Below are 26,285 nucleotides of genomic sequence, written 5' to 3'. Positions count from 1 at the left end.
TGGAGCTTAGTTAATAACGATTTCCTTCCTCTTTTTGCCTTCCTTCTAATGTCTATGGTCTAGCATCCTTTATATTCACTAAACTTCCCTCAAAAGGATGTTATCAATAAAAATAAGGATGTATTCCTCACTGTAGCATAACTAGGTTTGAGTACCTTGTGATATGGGACAAGTATTTCAATTCAATTAAACAAACATTAAGTACTCTCTATGTGCAGAGCATAGTGCTAGGTCTGGCACTGTGTTTGCTTTTTGTTCAGATAACTAGGAGTGGTCCTACCTATTGTGGATTATAGAGTAGCTAGATCATAGTGAAACTTATACTTGGAGCAGGTGCACACACTGACATTTTCCTATAATATGGCAACTTACAACTGGGCAAGTCATTTAACCTCTCTCAACTTTAGTTTTCACATATGTAAAATGGTAATAATAGCACCTTCTTCATAAGATCATTGTAAGGAAAAAAGCAGAAAATATATGTATTTTGCAAACCTTAAATTGCTACATAAATGAAAATGATTATTATAGCTATCATTTTGATCACAAGTTTTGATCACAGATTTGGTCAACGTTTAATTAAAGTTTTAAACGTAAGTTTGACACCTAGCTTATCTACATAAAGAAATCGATATTTGGAGTTACTTTTTTGTATAGCTATTATTTTTATTCTAATAGTAATTATAAAAAGAAGGGATTCCAGGATTGAATTTCAAGCTATCTGGAAGAAGCACAATAACAAAACCTCAGAAAATATCCCAAAAGTTATTAGCAAAAAGGAAAAGTGAACAAAAATATCAATAACTTTTGCCCACTTTTCCTTTACTATATAGTCTTCATTAAATTAAATTATTCATGTGTCAAGATCATCTTTGATGAATATGAAAAGGGATCAGGCAGCCTTTCCCAAATGATAATCAGTAGTAAACCATAGCTTTACAGTCTCATGGTTGACAAAATAGTACAGAGCATTTGAAATTACACTGTTTATTATTTGTTTATCATAAAATAAAATCCTTTAATATAGTAGAGATTTTTTAAGACTCCTCTGACATGATGTCTTCCATGCATCTGTTAAAATTATATGATTACTTTTAAAATGTAGATGTAGATATGTCTTTTACCTTTTGATTATTAATATCAAATGAAGCATAAAGAAGAGAGCTACATGCTTATCAAAATGTGTTTGACAGTGTTGGGGAGCATTTCTGGCAAGGAGTACAACTGAATGTCCTCAAGGAATTCATATAGTTACATATGAGAAATATATAAAATAAGTTTCAAAAATCTGAAAAGGAAATGCATAAAGATCTGGAGATGGGGATAGGATGGGGAGAAGGAACTAGGAAAGACCTCCTGCAGAAGGTAGGATTTTATCTGAGACTTGAAGAAAGCCAGAAAAACCAAGATTCAGACTTGGGATCAAGTAACTAGTTAGTGTCTTGTGCTTAGCAATATTGGCTGAAGTAACTTTAATTGATTAATGTTACCATTTAATTGTTACACAGCTTACATATCTTTTTAATTAAAGAAAAAAAACTACTGGTAAGATTACCAATTCCAGTAAACTTTTGAGGTTGATATTGTTGGGAGAAAATTTTTTGAAAAATATTATTGAGATCTTTCCAGGACCTGACCATCATGTTGACTCTGCTTTCATATGAAGTTATTAACAGTCAAGCCACAATTGGCGATCTAGCACATGGAAAGTCATAGTAGTAAAAGCTATTTCTGGAGTTTAAACTGTCTGATTCAAAAATGATCTGGAAAGAACTATTACCATAAAATTGGAGTATGTTAATGTTAAGATTTACAAACTTGATGACCCAAGTTGTTTTCAGCCAGAGTGCCCTGAATCTTGTGGAAATAGCAGGTTTGAAATTCCTTTAGACATTCTAGGAACTAAAAGAAACTTCAAATTAGTGAGACATGTCTCTTTTGTGGATTGTCCTCACCACGCTATTTTGATGGCTACCATGCTGAACAGTGCAACAATCATAGATATAGCCCTACTGTTAATACCTGGTGATGAGTCTTGTCCTCAGCCTCACACTTCTGAGCACCTAGCTGCCATGGAAATTGTGAAATTGAAAGACATTCTAATTCTACAGAACAAAATTGATTTGGTGAAAGCTGGTAAGGCTAAGGAACAATATAAACAAATCCTTGCATTTGTAAAAGATACAGTTGCGGAGGGAGGTCCTATTCTAATTTCTGTTCAGCTGAATTATAATATTAAAGTTGTTTGTGAATACATAGTGAGAAAGTTCCAGTACCCCCAGGAGACTACTTAGACATTGTTATTCAGTCTTTTGACATCGATAAGCATGGTTGTGAAGTTGATGACCTTAAGGGTGGTATGATTGGTGGTAGTATTCTCAAAGGAGTATTGAAGGTGGCTTAGGAGTTGGAGGTCAGGTCTGGCATTGTCTAAAGAGGGTGAAGGAAAACTCATATGTAAGCCAGTCTTTTTCACAATCATATCACTTTTTGCAGAGCATAATGATCTTCAGTATGCTGTGCCTGGATGCCTTATTGGGGTTGGAACAAAAAATGATCCAGTTGTGTGATGAGCTAACAGAATGGTGGGACAGGCTCTTGGTGCAGCTGGAGTGCTACCTGAAATCTTTACAGAATTGGACATTTCCAATTTTTTTGCTTAGACAACTTTTAGGTGTGTACATTGAAGGAGACAAAAAAGCAGCAAAGGTGCAAAATTGTCCAAGAATAAAGTGCTTACGTTGAACATAGGCTTCTTGTCTACTGGAGGAAGAGTCAGTATAGTAAAGGCTGATTTAGGCAAGATCATTCTCATTAATCCTGAGCGTACGAAAATAGGAGAAAAAAATGCCCATGGTCAGAATTGAGAAATGTTGGAATTTAATTGGTTGAGATCAGATAAGAAAAAGTGCGCCAATCAAGTCAATGGTAGATAATGACTAAAGAACAATTACTGAGTGCCTAACTTTGGCTGATCAAAGAGATTCCACTTAAATCAAGGGGTATATTTTCAGAGTAATAATGGGGAAATAATTTCATAGCTCATTACACTTAGTGAACACTGGAAGGTTTTCTCATTTCTTGTGATGAAAATTTAACCCCTGTTATTAAAATACTAGTCAGCATGTGCAATAAATATAAAAATTGACATAATGGTGGACTTGTTCTGCATTTTAACAGAAATTAATCATTTTCATACTATATGTCTAATTTATACATCACTGCAGATTCAAAACTAAGATATGTTTATAAGTTGAGCCATCTTCACTGTAGGACATTTAACAAAACCTGTGAAAGAAAGTTTTTCTCATTTTTTGTTATTTCTTTGAATAGCCCTAACCTTCAAAAATTGTTTCAACAGTAAAATGCTTAAATAAATAAAACTTTTTGAAGACCAAACTAAATATCTATCTATCTAAGCTATATACATGTATATATTATATATATATATTAATGTATTCATGTCAATTACTATGTATAACTATGCAAATTTTAAAACTATTTAGTGAAGACAATTGCTAATAGGTCAATTTGGGCTGTTGCCTGCAAATCTCAAACTTTTTAAGAGTTCAACATTTTTTGTATAGCTAGATCGAACTCATCCTGAAAACAAATTGTCTAGATATTTTACTGAATATTTTTCTTTTAAAAAAATCTGAATATTAAGTGCTTTATTGAAATAAGCTCTAAGCCAATTATGTCTAATTTAACATTGACCAAAGAATGAATCAACAGCATCCCTTATAGTCATGCTCAATGAGGTTCAGAATGACAGTTCAGAATTGAGGTTATGTATGTGTTCAATGAATCTTCAGAACACTATATCAGAGGCTAGATAGGGGAAGACGAGAGGCTAGATTTTTAAGCACTTGACATCATCATTTTCCACTACAGCTTTCTCTGAACTAAACCAGATGATGGAAGAAAAACATTAATTTGTGGTTTCTAAATAGGAATAGACTTATGTTTATTCCTTTTCATAGGCTTTTGGAAAGAGGGAAGGGTAGTGGGCTTCCCATTTGCCGGTTCACACCCTCCAACTGCCTACAATTGATTCTAGCTGTGCCACCCACCTGGAACTTTATGGTTTCCATGGCAATATTGTCTGATTTTCTTACTAGAGTATTCTTCCAGTTTTCTATGCAGTGATCCTCGTACATATTTACGAAGATTTCTCCCTTCCTCTCCATGGAGGCTCACCACAAGAGGTAACTGGTTCAATACATGTTTACAATGCAGCTGAGGAATAATTATTGTTTAGAGGTTTCTTTTTTGTTTTGTTTTGTTTTGTTTCTAAATTTAGCTTGCTTTGAAGGTAAAATAATGGAGGAAAGAGAAGTATCCAAAATTACCTTCAGGAAAGAATCCAGATTGATTATTCTGATACAGATGGATTCACATTTCAGGTTAGAAGCATTTATGGGTACTTTAATCAGAATCTACTCTAAATTGGAGTAGATAAGGCCTTGAGTAGTAATTATAGAATATAATATTGTTAGTTTTATATAGCACCCTGTTCTTTTTTATCTTGATCTAGAACCCAGAAATGATACTGAATATATTAGTTATTATTATTTACTATACAGGATAGTTAGTTTACAAATATTTGTTAATTTAAGCAAATCCTTATGCACACACACCCATATACAGGGATAGGGACCGGACCTATGATTTATTTGCTATAGAGAACTCTCGGATAAGGAAACTCTTTTGGGTGATACATTAAGAGGCTAGGTGACTTGCCCAAGGTCTCATAACTAGTAGGTATCAGAAGGAGGGCTTGAACCTAGATTTTCCTGGCTCTAGGGCCAGCACTCTAATCAGTAAGTAATGCTTTCTCCATAATATTGCACTTATAAATATAGATAAATAGATAAATAAGAGATATCAATTATTCACACATATACATATGTTGAAACTAATATTAGGAAGCAATTATTTGCTTTACACAATGTTCCCCAAAATATTATTTAAAATAATAAACTCCATTAGCCCATTTAAAATAAGATTCAGTTAATATGTGACTTTTAAGGGCATGACTGGTGCGCAAAGTGAGGGGCTCTTGCATCATTTCCTTACAGTGTAATTTTTAATTATTTCATTTCTTTGTAAGCTATACAATTTACATGTAATAATCCAACTTCAATTATTTGACTTCCATAATGAGACTACATAACCAGTGAAAGCTCACATGTGTACCAAACACTCACCAAGAGTTTCTCAATAATTTATTGACATCATTTAGAAGAATTTTGGTAGTTTTCACTATTTCAAAAACATGGTGTCTACTTCTAAATGACTTTGGAAACTGATTTTTAACTGCTGTGAATACCATAGAGGGGGAAGTTCAAGTCTATGGAAAGACCAAGAAGAATGAAAGACTTATTAATAAACTTGGTGCTGTCTACCTTGACTTTCTGTTTTAGGGATTTCATACGTGGGAATGCTCAAACAAAACCTGTGGCTATTGTTTGTTTAAATCTAAGTAATTTCAAAATATATTCAATTATATATATACACACACACACACACACATGTGTGTGTATATGTATGTTTGATCCAAACATTAATGATTTTTATATACAAAGCAATGTACCGGTCACTGAAGAGACAGAAATGTAATAGCCCATACCTTTGAGGAGATTACATTCTAGTTGTGGATTGGGGAGGAGATGAAATATGGAGCCAAGTAAATAACAACAAAGAATATACCAAGTTTTGAGGGTTTTTTAAGTTACATCAAGAGGAAGAGACAGCTAGTAACTGAGACCATGGATGGAGGAGTGAATCAGGAAAGTTTTATGAGGAAGATGGCAGCTGAGATGTGTTTTGAAGGAAGCTCGCGAATCTATTCCACAAAGCAGAAATGAAGAGGCTGTGCCCCCACATATGAGGGAACACTTCTGTAAGGCCATGGAAGTAGTAGATGAAATGTCATATTCAGGAAACAGCTACTGGGTCAATTTGACAAAAGCAGGGGATTACATATTATGAAATACAGTTGGAAAAGTAGTTAGGAATCTGGTTGTGAAGGGCTTTAAATACCAGGCTGTATAATGTATATTTTTCTGGAAACAACAGGGAATTGTTGAATGTATTTTTTTTGAATAGGGCAACTACATGGTCAGGTTTTAGGAATATCAATTTGTTAGTTGTATGGAAAAATGGATAAGATAAGAGAGAGAATGGACTATTTAAGAGGCAATTGGCAATTATCCAGGCAAGAAATGATAAAGACCTCAGCTGTGGTTGAGTCCGTGTTTGAATGAAGAGGAGAGAGATATCAGAGTTGTTGTTGGAGAAATAATCAGTATTATTTCAAAAACAACAACAATAACAACTTGCAATTATATAGCACTTTCAAGTTTGCAGAGTTGTTTATGTTCTTTTGTTACATTAGTTGTGTACTTTATCTCATTTGTGTAGTAGGATTAATAAGACTCAGTAGTCTGAATATAATGGTAGATGCAGAGGGAAAATACAAGAGTGACTCCAAGGTTACAAACCTGGGTGACTAAGAGGGTCAATAGAAATGGGAAAATTTGGAGGTTAAGTGGTGTGGGGAAAAATATAACGAGTTCCGTTTTGGACATGTGTTTGAGAAGCCTGTAGACCTATGGGAGATGTTCATCAGACAACTGGTAATATAGGACCAGAGTTCAAGATGGCAATTAGGGATGGCTATATCAATTTGGAAATCATCTGCATAGAGACAATAATTGAAGTGGCTGATGAAATCACAAGGTAGATACTCTAGAGAGATAAGACATGATGGGGGAGGGGAGCAATTGGAGAGAATTGAGAGGGTCCAGTAGACAGTCCTAAGAGGTCAGGACAGTGGGGCCAGAGACTGGGAGTTCTGGCCATTCTGATGTCAGGGTAGGGTTGAGGTGAACAGAACCTGTGCCCTATACCTGGGGTGGAAATGTAAAGTCCAACAAGTCTTGGAGGGAATGAGAAAGGAGGGAAACCAGAGGGAAAAGGTTCTTGTGTTTCTGCCACATCCATGTGTCTGTCCTCTTTGTAGCTAGAGATTTTCAGACTCTCACTTGGCCTATCCCAATTGCAGTCATTCAATTGGTACGTTTGTGTCTTAAAAGATCACAAGTAATCAAACAATATATTTTACAAGGTCTTCTTGCCCTTGGACTTGCACACACAGTTTTAAAGTAGCTCAATGGAGTTTGGGATAATATTATGAGTCAGCCAACAAGTATTTATGAGGATCTTTTGTGTCTTTGGCCTTGGGTTCCAAAAGATTATATTCAAACTCAACATAGAGAAAATTAACATCCAAAAATGTTTGTATTAATTTTAAACTATGGAGGAGACAGGTCAATCTAAATTAGAGAATAGTTGGAATTTCATAATATTTTTAAATTTACTTCAGGCATATAGTATAGCAAAAGAAAAACAAAGAAAATGTTGCAAAGGCCTAATGAGACCTACTTTAATAAATAAGTTTAAGTATTACTTATACTTAGCACATTAGTGATTTATATATAAATAGTCAACAAGCTTTTCTTAAACACTATGTGCTAAGCCCTGTGCTATTGCTGGGGATAAAAATACAAGAGAAGAGAAAAACAGTCCATGATATCAAGGAACTTACATTCTAATGGAGAAGACAATACATAAAATGAAGCTAAAGAATAGGGGGAAAAGTATCTGAGGGAGAAGTCTGAAGGAATGTAGCCTGGTGAGAAATAAAAAGATAGATGGCCAGGGCTTGGTGGTGTTGTGACTTGTCTGACTCTTCATGACCTCATTTGAAGTTTTCTTGGCAAAGACACTGGAGTGGTTTACCATTTCCTTCTCCAGCTCGTTTTATCGATGAGGAAACTGAGGCAAACAGGTTTAAGTGAGTTGTCCAGGGTTACACAGCTATTAAGTGTCTGAGACCAGATTTGAATTCAGGAAGACTCATCTTCCTGACTCCTGGCCTGGCACTGTCCTTAGATGGAGATTCTGGGAGAAGCCATCCAATCCGAGAAAAGAGTCTCAGGGACAAACGGTATTCCCAACATATGAATTCCAGGGCTGTAGTGATCTAAAATGATGAAGTTACTAGGTCATGATGGAGAAGTCTGCAGGTGTGCACCCTTGTGGGAAATGGGTAGAATCCTAGGATTTAGAGTTGTAAAGGACTTTTTTTCTACTAAATACTACCCTAGTTCAAGGTTTTATCACCTCTTGGCTAAATTATTGCAGATAGTCTACTAATAGCCTTCTCTGTTTCTAGTCTTCTTCACTCTCCCAGAGACCTTTACAACAACTGTCAAAGTAATCTTTCCAAGCCACAGGTCTAGTGATGTCACTTCCTTGCTTAGAATCTTAAATCTATAGGTCTTTTTATTGAAAGGGACCTGAGAGGCCTTCTAGGTCAACTTATTGTTATTATTACTATTATTTTGCAGATAAGGACATTCAGGCTCAGAGAGGTTGTGAATTATTTAAGATTACACAGATAGTAAGGGATCAAGATAGGATTTAAACCCAGGTCTTTTGACTCTAAATACTGTTGTTTCCACTATACTGTACCACCTTCTTTGACAGCATTCCATTAATAGTCTCTAAAATAAAAATACAAATTCTTCAGCCTGGCATTTAAAATTTCCTAAAATATGACTCCAAGCTACTTTCCCAGATGTGTTTCTTATTCTCTTTACTGTCTCTGCATGCCAGTCAAATTGAGCTACTTAGCCATCCTCCGGACTGACTGGCCACCTCTTGCCATTTTTGCCTGCCCACTCCCTGTGTCCCATTCCTGCAGTGCATTCACCTCTCACCTCTATACTTTTAGCCACCAATCAGCTCAGGTGCCACCCCTTATAGGAAGCTATGTTGGCCCAAATTTAACTCACTCTGGTCTAGAGATCCAACCTGGGGGTTAGAATGGGGAAAAAAATTATGTGGGTCATAAAATGTAATAAAAATGACCTTATCAACCACAAAAGATAAAGAGGATCCAATTTTCAAGGTCAGCAAGTTAGGAGTTCAGATTAAATGCCAGTTCCCCTCTTCCTCTGCATTCATCAGGGCATGGTCACTTAGGGCAGAAAGGCACTCTGAGGGAGTAGGGAGGATTGTTAATCTCATAAACTGTGGGTTTTTTTATGCCTGAGGGAACAAGGAAGTCAAACAGCCTCCCACCCCTTTAAAGGATCAACCCTGTATACATAAAATAGGAGAAACACCTCTAAACCTCAGGTTTCCTGGATTCCCTACTCCCTATCCCCTCAGGCTGTAAATGTTCTTTCTCTTTTTAAATTACCTTATACTTATCTTTATAAGTGTCAAATATTTCTTGTAGAATACAAATTTCCTTAAAGCAGCAAATGTTCCACTTCTGTCATTGTATTCCATGGAACCTACCCCGATGCCTTCCTTGCTTATGTTATTCAGTCATTTTTCAGTCAGGTCCAACACTTTGTGACTTCTTTTAAGGTTTTCTTGTCAAAGATACTGAAGTGGTTTGTCATTTCCTTCTCCAGCTCATTTTACAGATGAGGAAACTGAGGCAAACAGGGTTAAGTGACTTGCCCAGGGTCACACAGCTAGTAAGTGTCTGAGGTCACATTTGAACTCAGGTGTTCCTGACTCCAGGCCCAGCACTCTATCCACTACACCACCCTTGTCCAAATAGTAAGGGTGAACCTGAAACAGCCTCTAGCAGTATGAAAGCCACCCAGGACACTGGAGAGCAGAATTTCCTCAAAATGAAACCTTTGTTAAGTTTCCACAAAGGCTCTTCGAGGATATTTTTAGTCCTATTGGTTGCAATGCATGCAAACTCATATGAGTTTGTGTGGCAGGCTGGCTAAAGTAACATGAAACAGACCAAAATAATTTGCTTTCTTTCCATATGCCCCTGGGTTTTTCATTATAATTTAACTTATAAAAATATTTCTTTGAAGTAAGATAGTTAAATACTTTATTTGCCATGCCTGGATTTGATATCAGTTGAATAAGACATGCAAAAGCTTCCCAAGAATTGACTTTGCTTCTAGGATTTGTAACTGGATGAAATTCTGGAAATAGTTTTCACATCCAGAGAGTTCTGCTGGTTTAAACCAGTGCTTTTTTTTTCCATCAACAAAACAGATTTCCTGATTCTGAGCCAACCTCATATCCATGCTTTAGAAGATCCATTTCCTGGTTCATCTTCACAGACTATGAAACTTTGGGAATAAACTTTGTTGTATTTTGAAATCATTTCTAGAGCCCAAATTCATGTACTTTTAATTGGAAAGAAAGGTTAAGAAGTTTATTATATATGTTTCAATTTATCTTTCCATTGTCAAAATTTATCACTTAGTTATTTTAATGAATTTTCTGCCTTTATTGAAGTAATTTCAGTAAAGTCTTTGATACTTGTTACATGACTGTGGATTTAAAAACATATATTTGAATATCAGCGTAACATTGAGCAACGGAAACTAAAATTCAATCAACTCTCTCCTTTATTGACATCCACAATCCATCAATCAATAAACATTTATTAAGTACCTACAGTGTGCCAGGCACTGTGGTAAGTTCTGGTGATCAATAAAGGAAAAGAATTGACTGAATTTTAGTCCTTGTGATATAATGTAAAACTGATATTTAAACATTTTTTAAAGTAAGGTTCATGTTAAAAAATGCCCATTCTTGGTAAAATTTTAATCACATTTTAATTCATGAGTTTACTGATTGTGATTCTCTATAGTTCAAATCTGTCCTCAGACACTTACTAGCTGTGTGACTCTGGGCAAGTCACTTAACCCTGTTTGCCTCAGTTTCCTCATCTGTAAAATGAGCTGGAGAAGGAAATGGCAAACCACTCCAGTATCTGCCAAGAAAACACCAAATGGGGTCATGAAGAGTGATACACAACTAATCAACTCAACAACAATAAAAACTTCATTAAGACTTTTGGAGCACCATTCGTGTATGTATGTATGTATGCATGTATGATGAAAGGCAACGTGGAATAATAGATGGAAAGCTGGCCTTTGGATCTGACTCCTACTTACTGTGGTCCCTCTCACTGATCCACATAATTCACCAAGACCATGACTTGCTGAAACAGGTGCTGATTTGCATTTGTAGAGGGAATTTCTTCTCTGTAAGAGAAAAGAGACAGAGAAAGAACCAAGAGAGAAAAACAAAGGAAAGAGACAAGAAAGGGAGTAGAGAGAGAAAGGAGAGGTTTCAACCTGGAGGAAGCATCTGGCATCTATACCAGTGCAGTTATAGATATAGTCATGAACATCCTGAGCATTAATATTGTTGCTAGAGCATTAAAACCTCTTTTATCCTTGGATATCATATTGTCCTAATCAAGATTTTTGAAAAATGAAATTTTAGTGTAAGCATAGGTATTCCTGACTTTATCCCTTATTATTGCTTTGTTATATCACCTTCATTTTCAAATGTCACATTTGACAAGATATGCAATATTCCATGCCTATAATCTCCCACCTCTGTAAAGAAGGGAAGAAGGTATATTTTCTCATCTCTTATCCAGGTCTTAGCTTGGTCATTACAACTACACACAGTTCAGTTTTGCTTTACTGTTCTTTCCATTTACATTATTTTATGCAGTGTCTCTATTGTTTCCCTGATTCCACTTATTTTATTCTGCTTCAATTTATATATCTTCCTATGAATCTTAAAAATTATTCATATTCATTGTTTCTTATGGCACAGTAAGATTTCATTACATTCAGGTACCATATAGGATATCCTAGATTCAGGGATGTTCTATGTTTTTTTTCAGCCTTTCACCAACCTATGGGCAACTACTTTGTTCCCAAAATAATATATAATAATATATTATCAATATATAATTATATATTTATTTTTGTAGACATATATATATATATATACAATTTCCCCCAATTACATGTTAAAACAATTTTTCAACACTTTTTAAAAGTTTTGAGTTCCAAATTCTATCCCTCTCTTCTTTCCTCCCCTCCTCCCTCCCTAAGATGGTAAGCAAATAGATATAGGTTATACATGTGTAATCATATTTATCATCTATTTAAACAAACATACATTTATTTATTATATATTATATTCACATATATTATATATATGACATATAATAAATTCCTTTGTTTCCAAAGCCATTCCTGACTTGCTTGCCAATCGCTTATGTTCCAAAAGTTCATTTGAAGGCAATCATTAGGAACTCTGAATGCAGATATCTATGTGAATTGAAATCATAGGGGGAAAGGTAGTGATACAAAAAAAAATGAAAACTGAGTGAAGATACTAGTATTTATGAAAAAAATTAAATAAAGAGATAATTAAGTTTGTGAAGATTCTTTTTATTTTAATCTGATAAATAAAGTTCATAATACTTAAGAGATTTGCAAAGTGCTTTCTATAGGCTGTCTCAGCTGCTCCCCATAGCAATCATGAGGTAAGTCCTTACTGTTGTTTCAGATCTCTGCTTTCAGTAGTGTAGAGAGCTCTTGGTGAGGACCCCCCCACACACACACACTCCTTTCCAATACAGTCTGAGTTCTCTTATTAACCTGTAGTGTCAAAGAGTTGCCTAGGGTGGTGAGGTTAATTGACTTGCCCAGGGTCACTTTGTCAACATTTCAGAGATAGAGCTTCCTGACTCCAAGACCCACTTTCTAATTAACTATAGACATATAATTAACTTGACAGCTGCCTGTCAAGGTAGATATTATTAAGTATTATTATCCACTGTTTTAAAGGTAAGGCATAATGAATGTTGGTTAATAAGTGTCAGAAATTGTAGGTCTCTCCTGACACCAATTATAGCAGTCTTTCCAAACATTACCTCTAAATCTGTGACTTTCCTTTTCTTGTTTTAGACATATCATCAGTACTACTCCTGCTTGTCACCTATGTTTCATGTCATTTGGAGGGAAGAGGGAGGAAGGAGGGTTCATAAATCAGAACAGTAGAAAGATTTTCCTGTGGTAACTGGACAAGGAATGGAGTAACAAAGTATAGGCATCGACAGAAATTGCAAAATGTGAAAATATTTGAGTTGTGAACAGTGAAAGACAGAGGAAGAGTGTAAGGTTGAGGGAAGTAAAATTGGAGAGGCTGGGGGTGAGAAAGAAATATTAAGTTAGTTCCCTGAGCTGCTCACAAGATGATAACTAGCCTAGGTCAGCTTTGCAGCTAATGAAATCATTGGTAATATGAGTACCCTCAGGATAGATGAGGCTAGGGAGTATGTAACTATTTACTTATACACAATTTTAACAATTAGAGTGTCCATAAAATGGTGGGCATCAGAACAGCAAACTACTAGGCAGTCAAACTTTGTAGTCTACTAAATAGGAAACTCCATAGTATGGCCTTAGTTCAATATTTATCCATAGGTTGCAACTACAAAGAAATTCCATTGAAAACCTAGAAGCTTTTGGTACTTAGGAAAAGGAGAAAGCCATGGAAAGGGAGTGGGAGTCTTCTCTGAAGCTGGATATGGGACCGAAGGGAAGTACATCACTGTCTGTCTGGTGGGATTGTACAACTTAATTTCTGTAAACAAGTAATGAACCCCATAGTGTTTGCATTCCTTAGCCAGATGTGAAGCATAGAAAATTCATCAGGGAGGATAAGAAACACTAATTCAGCTGTTCTGGGAAAATGGAAAAATTGTTATGCTGTATGTTCTTTGGATTGCTAAATAGAAGTATATAAGGGAATCCAGGCAGCCTTTATTTTGCATTGGTTTTGTGGCAGTATCATTTTTAGGTTGATTCAATGATCCGAATTCTTTAGAACACAGCTTTCAACTAAACACACTCTATGTGGGGTCGGTGAGTCAAATGTTTACAAATTTGAATATGATTTTGAGCCAAAAATATATTTCATGTTTCTGTTCACCTGGATTATTTAATTACGTAGAATTATAAGATGTTAAGGATGAAGTACAGTAGATTGAGAATCTGACTCAGTGATAATCCATCAGGAAGCTTTAGGTTGGAAACCTGGTAAGTTATTTAGTGACAGATTTTTTTTTTCTGGATTCAAAGTGTAAAATTTATTTTGAATAGCTATTTTACAAAAGCTACAGAATCTGTTATTGCCTCTTTAAGAAACAATCTAATGATAAATCACAGTACAATAAATGAAAAAATGAAAAAATACACACTCCTAAACCCTGTCATATGATCCAAATAATTTAATATTAAATTCAACAAAATTCCAGATAAAATAAATTTGGAATGTTTATTAGAATGCAATTAGTCTTGTAGACAAAAGCCTAGGAATCATTGCAAAAGTTACAAGATGAATGAAAAACTGATCAGGAGTGTAACCACAGTTCAAATCCTGCCTCAGACCCTTCCTCAGACTGGACAAATCATTTAATGTCCCTGGGCTTGAGTTTCCTCACCTATCTCCCAGGGTTGTTGTGAGATAATACTTATAAAGTACTTTGCAAACCTAAAGTGCTATATAAATACTGGTAGTTATTATTATTATTAATAATAATAATAATACATAGGATTTAAGATACCATGCTTGTATGCCCAGAGACCCCAAAAGAATTTTCCATGTAAATGAAAAATAGAGAATAGTAAGAACTATAGAAAGAAGCCTTTAAGGACCCAATATAGAAAGAACCAGAAGGGTCATTCCTGGAAGAAAAGAAAGTGTCACTGGGCGCCTTCAGTGGCTGGAGCTTATAATCCTTCATTCTCTATTTCAAATTCCTCAAATTCCCTTGGCATAAGATACATACAACTCTCATTCACAAGGATATTCCTGCTTCTCAGTCTAACCTTGTTCCACACCTAAGCATCCCCACCATCTCTCCCTCCCTCCCTTCCCTTGCTTCATATCAGTAGGATTCAGTGAGCTCAAGTTGGAAGTCATTGCCTCAAGCCTCAAAGCCACCCAAGTTCACCTTCTAACTGATGGGAAGGATGGGGAAAGGAGATTTCCAGTTTTCACTTAAAAGAGTTATTCCTGGTGTCCAAAGCACATGGCAAATGCTTTTCCCCATTGAAATGTGGTTACATACAGTTGGGTTCTATAATACATTTAGAATCTTCTTAAACTTCAGCTCCATTGGGGTAAAATAGTTTTTGTGAGCTAGTCTTTTCCCTTTTTTATCCTCACTCTGTCATTTACTGCCTCTGTGATCTTGATCTTTCTCCTTGCCTCAATTTTCCTCACCTTAAGAAATGGGTGGAAAAAATCTATACTATCAGACTTCCACTTCAGGGAGCCAAAATGGCCGAGTAAGAAGGAAGTCACTCTCATCCTCCCTCATTGACCTCTGAAAACCCAGAAAATATCAACCCAGGAAAAACCCTGAGCCAGCAAAAAGACAGGGTACAGCAGTCTTGTAGCCCAGGAAGCTTGGGGGATTCATAGGAAAGGCTCCCTCTCGCTATGGGGGAAGGGGAGCAGTACAGGACTGGAGGCATCCCAGCAAGCCAGTGGCAAGCCCCACCTCAGCATGCCAGGGGGAGATCCTGAGACTCAAGTTGGTGGAGCAGGCAAGTGCCAACACCAGGACCCCCTGAGAGTCTCAATACAGGCAGAGGAACTAGCAGACACCAGCGTGGAAAACTACCATAGGCAATGGTGTCCTCTAGCAGTGAAATCACCTGGCCAACTTTGGGAAGCACAACTCCAGAAGGCAAAGCTCCAGGCTGACAGACATCCACTAGCAGTGAAACAACGCTATGCAAAACCCAGGCGAGCAGGAGCCAAACGTTCAAGTGCAAGACCCAGGTGAGCAGAAAAAGAAGCTCGGGAAAGTGCCCCCTTTGCTCCAGTAGGAGAACTCAACATTTTTTTAAAGTCAAGAAATAGGCAAACACCATGAACAGAAAGCAGAAATGAAAAATGACCATAGATTCTTATTTTGGGGAAAGGGAAGATCAAGGCACAAATTCAGAAGAGGACAACATTGTCAATATATCCATATCCGAAACCTCAAAAGGGAACACAAACTGATCTCAAGCCCAAAAAGCCTTCTTGGAAGAGCTCAAGAAGGATTTTAAAAGTCAAATAAGAGAGGTAGAAGAAAAGTTGGGAAAGGAAATGAGAGGTATGCAAGAGAAAGTCAATAGCTTGGAAAAGGAAGGGCAAAAATTAACTGAAGAAAACAACTCCGTAAAAAGTAGAATTGGCCAAATGGAAAAGAAGGCACAAAAACTCACTGAACAGAAGAACTGCTTAAAAAGTAAAATGGGCCAAAAGGAAAAGGAGGTACAAAATCTAATAGAAGAAAACAACTTGTTAAAAATTTGAATGGGGCAAGTGGAAGCTAATGATTCTATGAAAGATCAAAAATCAAACAGAAACAAAAGAATGAAAAAATAGAAAAAAATGTAAAATACCTCATTGGTAAAACAACTGACCTGGAAAATAGGTACAGGAGAGACAATTTAAAAATTATTGGTCTACCTGAAATCCATGATGAAAACAAAAGCCTGGACATCTTTCAGGAAATCATCAAGGAAAACTGCCCTGAGATCCTAGAACCAGAGGATAAATTAGTCATCCAAAAAATTCACCAATCACCTCCTGAAAGAGATCCCAAATTGAAACACCAAGGTATTGTAGCCAAATTACCAGGTCAAAGAGGAAATACTGCAAGCAGCCAGAAAGAAACAATTTAAATATCATGGAACCACAGTTGGGATTACACAGGAACTTACAACTTCTACATTAAAAAACCTATACTATCTTCTCCCATGTGGTTGATATTAGGATTAATAATGATGATGATGATGATAATGATGATAATAATTACAAAGTACTTTACATATATTATCTCCTTTGATCTTTACATAAGCCTGTGAGGTAAGTGCTGTTTTTGACAGGTGAGAAAACTCAATCTGAGAGGTTAGATTAAGATATTATTCTTAAATCATATAAAGTTGTATTTAAATGGCAGCTGTTGTAGTTGTTGTTTATAATGTTATTATGTGAATATCCATTTTGAGTTTCAAAACAATTAACATACTTAAGAACTTTTGGAACGCAGTCCATTCATTCATAAGTAGAAAGCTGTCTGCATTTATTACAGGTTTTCATAGAGAGTGTGCAGAGTCTCTTGGATATTTTGAACTATGGAAGTGAAAGGGTGGGGCAGTGGTAAAGAATGTAAATCTTTTCCAGATGATCCCTAGGTGGCAATCAACATTTCAGTATGGAGAAACAAGTTTTCCAGGACTGACAAGAAGAAACTATTCACCAAATGAAGCAAGCAATGGACCTTTCCATTACTCGGGGCAGCCAGTCTCATGATCTCACCAAAATGAAACCCTCTGCCTTAGAACTGGTCATATACTTTCAGAAGAAGAAAGGTGGGGGTTTATACAATCTAGGTAAAGCAAGACTGGCTTTCTTCAGCTTATTCAAGAGCTGCTGAGGTGCCCTTTTCATAGAACAGCAACAATAAGACCACTGTCAAAGCATGGCTCAAAGTCTAAAATGTGTTCATATCTATTTTTAAAGAGATTAGCAAGGAGACAGGTCTGGGTTCCTTGCATGAGATCTTTGGGGAAAGATAAAATCAATGTAATACTTGTAGAGTGTCTATACTCTGACCAGACAGGATATTTTACTATTTTCCTGAATGCTTTCCAGACTGCATGCATTTGCAGCTTCCTTTCCCTTACCCAGAATCCTGGAATGTCTCTCCATCCTGATTCCTGCCTTTTGAAATCCTCTCTATCCTTCAAAGTCCAGGTCAGGTTTCACCTTCTTTAAGAAGCCTTTTGTGATCTTCCTCAGCCAGAAGTCATCTTTTTCTGCTCTCTTGTTTAGATTGTAAGCTCCTTGAGGCCAGGGACTATCTTTTGCCTCTTTTTATGATCTCAGCACTTAACACAGTGTTTGGCAGATAGTAGGTTCTTGTAAATGTTTATTGGTTGTATCTGTCCTAGAGTTTTAGAGTCATTGATTCAAATGCTTTGACTAAATAGTGTCTTGGGTCCCTTCCAGCTATCTATCCATGTTCTTTTGACTGAATGTAGATAGTTCATGTGTACAAGTGATTAGGTGATTAATGAAGTATCTTTTATCCAAAGAAAATCCTGTCTCCTAACTAAACACCTTGGAATTTTCCCATTCAGGTACTAACATGCATGAGGGCTATGAAAATGATTAGACCATCAAGACATTCTGAAAGGCAGTAGTTATGGGCTATAGACCCTATCTCTTCGGACCATAGGGATGGAAGGGACACCAGAGATCATATAATTTATGCTCCTTATAGCTTCATACAAATTAAAACATCAAGGCCCAGTTAGGAAAACTGTTTTGTCTAAGCTCACATAGAATATAAGTAGTCAAGATGAAATTGAAACCAAGGTCTCCTGACTCTATACCTAGTGTTATTCATACTATGTTATCCTATTTCATTCTGATTTTTTCTTCTGTACTGTTCTCAACTGTTTCCTTTCTTCCTCTTCTACTATCACCCCCTTTCTCCTGCCAGTACCCATCTTGTCCATCTTTTCTTCTCTTGCTATGTTTATGTTGTTGTTCTTTGCTTTAAAATTACTTCTTCTAAGAAGAATAGGTAAATTTCATGAAAGCAAAGCCAGTCTACATAGCACTGATGAAACTGGATTCCACTTGAAATTTACTTAAGGATTACATTTTGTTACCCAAAGATTACACTAAAGGAAAGCCTAGGAAACAGATGCCCATGAATGGAGAAAAAGTGGCAGAAATTTTAAATGTAAAACATTTATGAGTTTGGCACACTCTGATTTTGTCAACAAGAGAGATTGTCAGAAGGCATGGTTTTAATTGAAGTGACTTGATTTATTGTATATTTTAAGAATACATCTGGCTTTTTTTATTTGCTTTATTTATTCCTAATTAGAAGCAGTAATTGCAAAGCACATAGCAAATGGGCAGCTTTGTGAAGAGCTTTGTTTTCAGTTCTTCAAATCTAAGACTTCTACAGAAACAAGTTTACTGTGTGCATGCATTTTCTGAAATGCACTCCTTGAATGCAATATACAATCTGAGTTTTAAGATGGCCTCTAAAGTCCTTCCAGCTCTAAATCTAGAGTTCAATTTTGGTTCTTCAATAAAAATCCTATTTCCCCTGTGTCTTATTTCAAATGCAAGTTCATTGGGTAGTTGCTTAAGACTGGGTTTTAAGTAAATGAAATTTGGGATAGTATGTATATTGTTTAGTGTCCCAATATGCTCTTGAGTAAATTGAAATCATTATACAATAGTGCTCTGATATCCTGAGGTCAGAATTCTAGTAGTTTCAACCATCTAGAACATAGTCTTAAGAAGGAGAAGGAAGGATGGAGAGAAGAGAAGGGGAAGGGAAGAAAGTTAGCTCTGTAAGGTTCAAGGAATAAGTAATTTAATAAGCAGCTCAATTCCATACAGATGAATTGTTAATTTGTTGATTATGAATGAAAATGAAAATGAAAAAACATTAGCCCCTGTCTTCATTTTTGTTCCTATATCCCCAAGACTTATTAGACTGACCCTGCCCCTGTACTACCACCAAACACCACCTTGTGAGAGAAGATACAAAATGTTCAGAGATAAGTAAATACAGCATGCTATATTTATCTCTGAACATTTTATATGTATGTATGTATATGTATGTATGTATGTATGTATATGCTGTATTTACTTATCTCTGAACATTTTCTATGTATATACATATATGGGTGTTTTATATATATGTATATTATATATTTTATATATATACAAACACATACACACGTGTGTGCATATACTCTCTCTCTCTCTCTCTCTCTCTCTCTCTCTTTCTCTCTCCCTCTCTCTCTCTTTCTCTCTCTGTAATATAAAATTCACAGGGATTTGGGATTGGAGTGGGGATGAAGGACTAACCTGGAGGAATTAGGAAAGACCTCTTGAGGAAAGAGGTTCTTAAGAATCTGTGCCTAGAAGGAAGGTAAGAATTGCAAAAGGTGAAAGTGATCAAGTATGGTGTTCCAGGTACAGGAGACATCCATTGCATTGGCAGAGGTGAGAAATGGAATATCTTGTACATAATAAGTACACCAATTTGGCTGAAGTAGATTGCATGAAGGATAGTCAGACTGGAAACATAACCTGGATTCAGGTTATTAAAGGTTTTTAATGCTAATAAAAGAACTATATTTTATCTAAAAACCAATTGAGAACCACAGAAGCTATTTGCGCAAGGGAGTGATGTGGTCAGATATCAAATCATGTTTTGGTTATTAAGATGATTTACAAAATAAGAACAAGAACTTTAGTGAATGTCTAGCCTACCCCCTTCATTTTTGTAGATGTAAAAACAAAAAAAGGCTACAAGTCTTAACTTGTTTGGTAACATAAATATCTTTCTAACAGTTTATCTTTGTACCAATGTAAAGAATTCTTCCTATAAACTTCCCTCCATTTGTTTCAAGTTCATGTGAAGGCCAATGACTGTATATTATCACATGACTTCATGTTATCTCCTATTTATAACTTATATTACAATTTCTATTCATGATTTGAAGGGCCATAATTTATACTTTCTAAAAATAGAGCTATGGGCAGTATTGCACTGTGAAATGCTTACTTTAAGGTTGTAAACTAGGACTACATGATTTTCGTGTCTTTAAAGTATGTCACCTCAAGTGATCTCAATTCTTAAAGCACCATCTTAAAGTTGTCAGCAAGCATCTTTGACAACAACATCTTTGACAAAAAAAAGCATGAATGATGTTTAAAGCATTTTATTGTCTGCTAATGCCATTCATTTTGAGTTACAGAATTTACTAAGGAGAAGAGTTATTGTAAGCACAAATCCTTGTATTCTTATAGTTGTTCTGGAAAGCAACTGCAAATGTCTAATTTCTCCTTTTTTTCTGATTTCTTGCTCTCCATTTAGTCCTGAAATACATGCAAACAGAGTAATTAAAATTGTGTTGTTGGCATTCCTACTAAATTCCAAAGCAAAAAAGCACAGCTTCTCCTACTTTGGAAGTGGAAAAATCAATTTGAATTGAATCTATTTGAAACTCAAGTTTCGTTCTCACCATTACTGGCATTAAATGCTGAGGACTCAGGCTAAATGTTACTGGATTAAGGAAGATTTGGCCCCTTGTCCTCAATCTGCTTTCAGGCTAACAGGAAGAGCAGATAAATGAATTCCAAAACAAGTAAACAAGTAAATTATTAAGTGGAAGTTGAAAAGTCACTGTTGCTATAGAGTGTTGGAAGAGAGATCAGGTTGTATGCATCAAGTTGGTGAGTTGACTAGAGGAATTTATCTAATTTGTAAAGGTTTTATAGAGGAAACTGATTTGATTTGAGTTCTGAGAAGGTCCCAATAACAGCATAATCCTACAATTTTTTAACTAAAGTAATTTTAAAGACTATCTAGTGAATTAAATCAAAACCTTCAAAGTAGCTTCATCATCCCTTGAGGCCTCAAAACACAAGATAATCTTTAAAATGCCTCACACTTTGTTCAGATTTTTTCATAGAATTGTACAGTTCATCTGACAGATCATCTAGTCCATTCTCATTTTAACAGATGAGTAAACCAAGTCCATTGAGGTTATGTTACTTGCCCATAGTCATCCAACTAATTAAGGACTAAAATTTGGGTCTTCTGGCTATGAAACTGCTATTCTTTCTATTGTGCTTCTAGACCTTTTGCATATCTCATTGCAATTCAAATCCATTTTCTAGTTGATTTCTTAGTGGAAATAGAAAATTCATTCCTGGAGGCCAAGGACAGTCTTTTTATTTACTACATCTTTTTACTTCTCCATTCCCCAAATTCCTGGCATGATGGCTTATAAATGGTAGTCACTAACCAAATAATTATTGACTGATTGAATATCTGGATTACCATTAAGTTTAATGGGATTTGTAAGCACATATTCCCAATGGCAGACAAAGTAATATCATAACAGGGCTTGAAGGGGAGATTCATAACTTTTAAGTGTCCTTTATAGGACCTGGGATTAATTTAATGCAATATTTATAAGAATGGCCACTTACCACTTCCTCCCTCTTGGTCTTGTCAGTGGATGGCCAGGCTTCCAAGGGCAGATCTGGCAGCATGGGGGGCATCGGCTGCATGGGGAACATTGGAGGCATAGGTGGCTGTGGTGGCATGGGTAGCATTGCGTGGACTGGGACCTGGGGCTGCATGGGCTGGATGGGCTGGATGGGCTGCATGGGCTGCATGGGCTGGATGGGCTGGATGGGCTGCATGGGCTGCAAGGGCTGGATGGGCTGGATGGGCTGGATGGGCTGGTTGGGACGAATGGGCTGGATGGGCTGGATGGGACGGATGGGCTTGTTGGGCTGGTGAGGCTGTGGTTGCTGGGCTGGCTGAGCTGGCTGGGGCTGGTATGGCTGTAGGGCTGGCTGCGGGAGGTTAGGTTGATGGTGTTGTGTTGGTGCCATGGGATGCTGTCCTGGAACTGGCATCACTGGTTGCTGGGGTTGCACTGGCTGCTGGGCGGCCATGATGGGGATTTGGTGTTGAGGCGGTAAGGAATGACTTGGGGTGTGCTGCTGAGGCAGCACTGGGATGATTTGGTGGTGCAGCCATCCACCCATGGGTTCATAACCATAGGAGGGATACTAGTGAGAAATAGAAAGTCAGTTTGTCATTGGCTTCATTTCCTTTCCTTCTAACTCCTAAGCCTCCTTAATGGAGAAATGGTAATATTTCATTTGTAATGATAGGGATATTTTAATAAAAATGATATCTCTAATAATGAGGATTTGTCACAATGTAGCAATAAATGTTTTATTTGAAAGTAGCTTTTCCCCACTAAGAATCCTATGCAAAGTAGATATTTTGTTTGGCTTACTATGGGAACTTAAATGTACTCATTTTAAAAAAAAAATAGGCGGTAAAGAAATTAAAAATACATACCGGCTGTCGCACCATGCTTTGATACCACTTCAAAGGGGTAAGCACCTAAGGAGCAAAAAAAAAAAAAAATACTAATTAATAGTATTTAATTTCATTAATTTTTGTTTTAGCTAAAATAGAATCAATGAAAGTCATTTCAATATTTATGACAATTAAGTTTGAGCTCTAAGAATATAATTTTATATGACATATTCTCTTGTTTAACTCTTTCTTTGACTGATATAATTAAGAAAAACAAGAGGTCCTGGTCCTGGCTTCTTTATATCATATCCTATGTTGGTTCTTTCCTTTGGGGGGAGGGGAAACGCCTTTGCCAGCAATCTGATCTATGCCATTAGCAACCAGTAGCTACAAAGTAATCAACATCTTAATTATTTTTCAGGGAGTAAGGGTGTCTTTTATCACAGGGCCAATGGGTAAAGATGGACGGCCTTTCAAAATAACCAGCTGACCCATTGCTCAGTAGTATATTAAGGGGAAAAAAAAGAAAAAAAATCAAATAAGATTGACAGAGGAGGCAGCATTTTCACATTCATGCCTGAAATTCCACACCTCTAATCCACTCTCTCCTGAGAGATGGGAAGCATGAGTCACCATGATCAATTGCTGTATTTATCAGACTTCTGTCACTTTCATATCCTGAGCCGTACACCATTGCCTTTGCTTCCTGTCTTAATAAGATTTGGTTAACCTCAGGGTCATAGAATCATAGTAATGGAATTGTAGATCAGGAGCCAGAAGGAACCTCAGAAGATAGATGAGGAAACTGAGACCTAGGGAAGTTGTGACTGAAGTCATACAGGTAATAAATGTCAGAAGGGAGATTTGAGCTGACTTAGAAACAGTGTTCTTTCCACTATATCTACTTGTATTTGATCAGTGCAGCACCTTCTACCAAAATGAAATCAAATATTCAGGCTTTAAAGTCATAGAATTCTAAGGAAGCAATCATTGAGATCACCTAGTCTATCCTATGATGAGGAAATTAAGACCAAGAGAGGTTTCTACTTGCCCAGAGTCACACAACTAGCAGGTTTAGAACTAAAGAACCCAAGCTCCCTTATCCTGAGTCCAGTGCTCTCTCTGTTACATCAAGCTACCTGTCATGGTGCCATGTTAGAACGAATAACCTGTCATGGAAGCAATACACAAACTGGATTGGAGAAGGGAGAAACTGGAGACAGGGAAACCAATCAGAAAACCATTGAAGTTACCCTGGTATGGGGACTGGAACTAAGATGCTGACAGAGGGAAGGCAAAGGAAAAGATAGCTGGGAGACACATTTAAGGAATAAAATTAATACAATTATCCCTCTGAGTTCATTGCTAAGCAGAAGACAGGGAGCAAAATTAACAAAAAGGAAAGTTACCTCATAGCTGAAGTTAATGTAACCAGGATGTCCAGGATGAGGGGGCAGCTTTTCAAAGGAAAAAGAAAAGATATTCAGTCAATATGTAATTAATTATTCACTCTAATAACATAATTATAGAAACTCAAACATAGAAGGAACCTTGGAAATCATCTATAGTTCAGCACTTAGCACACGGTGCCTGGCACATAGTAGATGCTTAATAAATATTTACTGGAATTAGATTGAATTAGTCCAACTCTTCTCTGAAGCTGGTCTACCGTCTTTGACACCCCTGATAAGTGATTATCTAAGATCTACCTGAAGATCTGCAGTGAATGGGGAAAAAACCCACATCTCAAGGCAGCTTACTCCCCCTGGAGATGCCTTATTTGATAGTGAGTTCTATCAAGCAAAAATTTTCTTCCTTTGTAATTTTCACTCATTTCCTTTTCTTCCACTGGTGTGGGTGCCCCCCAACATGTGCAATTCAAGCATCCCATGTGATTTTATTTGGGCTATGTTTTTATTTGAATTTCATTGTATAGGATAGGAGAAGTTACTCCCAACTTAATTAAGTCAGATATTGAAGAACCTATTTGGGTAGAGTCATAGAATCTCAGAGGTGGAAGAGGTTTAGGGACAATTTTATTTGAAGGGATTCAGATGAATAGTATTACTTGAACTTTTAGTACTTTTGAATGTAAATAATTCAAATTGTTAATCAATATGTTTATATATATTAAATTTGAGGTATTATCATGTATAGTCACTTAAACAAGCTCTTCTGTCACTAGATGAACCTAACAACAAGCTTGCTGATCAGTTCAATGGTACATTTAAGGATAGAAAACCTCCAGATCAAAAATTGCTTTATCCACAGAATGGCAGCTGAGCATCATAGGACTAGGATGTTCTACTGTCAAAATTAACCCTTTCCTTGTCGTTTCAGGCAAAGATTTTCTATCTCAACTACCACTCTACCTCACCTACCTAAAAGAAATACAAAATCAGAGATGAATTACATTTTAAAATGGAATTTGGGAAGATCCAATTTGTTTGATTATAGGATGTTTTACTAGAGTAATTTTTGTGGCGACTCAGGGAGTAATTCCCTTGCTATTCTAGAGTTAAAATGTGCCTGTAAAATTTCTCCCATCCAGTGGTCCTTAATCCCCACTATTTCATGCGTTTTTATTGCTAAATAATGGAAAATGTTGCCCAGATCCTCATTTCAAGGCTTCTGAAACTGTGCATTGACTTGTAAAGAGATTGTAATACTCACTGGAATAGCAAATGCTGCACCCAAGAGACAGGCAAGAAGGATCCAAGTCCTCATTTTTCTCAAGGTTTCCTGAAATATAGGTTCCCACAACTGGATTTAATCTTTGCTTATTTTTAAGTGTTTTAAAAAATTGTACATGATCATTATTGAAATTTCAATTAACATAGGGACCTATTTCCAACCACCAATGCTTTGGTCACTCCTAGATTTTGTAATATGACTTCATACAATATTCAACCTTGAGTTGATCATGAAATCCCTATTTGAATCCATATTGGATTAGATTTATGGTATGGTCTGGTCATTGGTTTCTAAGAATAACAATTGTAGTATAAAAACTTTAACATTGGGGCAGCTAAGTGGCGCAATGGATAGAGCACCGGCCCTGAAGTCCAGAGGACCTGAGTTCAAATCTGGCCTCAGACCAAACACTTGACACTTACTAGCTGTGTGACCCTGGGCAAGTCACTTAACCCCAATTGCCTAAAAAAACAAACAAACAAACAAACAAAAAAACTTTAACATCTGTGAAAAAGCACACCTGTGTGAATTTGTATACTTCTCCAACATGTGGGTAATATGGCATTCTTCTGTCACATTGGAGCCTAGAGAATAATGGCTAAACATAATTTATAATCAGTGTTGACAAGAAATTTGTCATTAAATATTTAGAACCTCAGGAGTTTTAGTCATTACTCTATTTTTTAATACCTTATTTGCAAGAAGTACACCAAAAATGTTAATATCCATTGTTTTCCTAGGCAGGCTTATGTAAGTCATGGCTGATATT

The 26,285-nt window shown here is 36.4% G+C and overlaps 2 protein-coding genes and 1 pseudogene across 3 annotated transcripts in view; 2 read left to right on the top strand and 1 right to left on the bottom strand.

Annotated features, from left to right (window-relative positions):
* ARHGAP6 (Rho GTPase activating protein 6) overlaps positions 1 to 26,285 on the top strand; it is a 640,842-nt gene that overhangs the window by 451,225 nt on the left and 163,332 nt on the right. The window lies entirely within an intron of this gene.
* Positions 1,318 to 2,943, top strand: LOC114022880 (annotated as a pseudogene).
* On the bottom strand, positions 17,354 to 25,549 carry AMELX (amelogenin X-linked). The gene is made up of 6 exons (XM_027835302.1): positions 25,496 to 25,549; positions 24,232 to 24,279; positions 22,862 to 22,906; positions 22,239 to 22,563; positions 21,973 to 22,106; positions 17,354 to 17,428 (listed from the first exon to the last, which is right to left on the bottom strand). The coding sequence occupies exons 1-6, from the start codon at positions 25,547 to 25,549 to the stop codon at positions 17,354 to 17,356; spliced, it is 681 nt and encodes a 226-aa protein (XP_027691103.1).

The sequence above is a fragment of the Vombatus ursinus genome, unplaced genomic scaffold (genome assembly GCF_900497805.2).
Source record: "Vombatus ursinus unplaced genomic scaffold, bare-nosed wombat genome assembly UNPS02014814.1, whole genome shotgun sequence".
Taxonomy (NCBI): Eukaryota; Metazoa; Chordata; class Mammalia; order Diprotodontia; family Vombatidae; genus Vombatus; species Vombatus ursinus.
This window is presented reverse-complemented; position numbering and strand designations above follow the sequence as displayed.

Coding starts and splice junctions, on each gene's coding strand:
- AMELX (XM_027835302.1), bottom strand. CDS start 25,549: ATGAGGACTTGGATCCTTCTTGCCTGTCTCTTGGGTGCAGCATTTGCT. Junction 22,907..24,231: donor ACATTAACTTCAGCTATGAG/GTAACTTTCCTT, acceptor TTTGCTCCTTAG/GTGCTTACCCCTTTGAAGTG. Junction 22,564..22,861: donor AAAGCATGGTGCGACAGCCG/GTATGTATTTTT, acceptor ATTTCTCACTAG/TATCCCTCCTATGGTTATGA.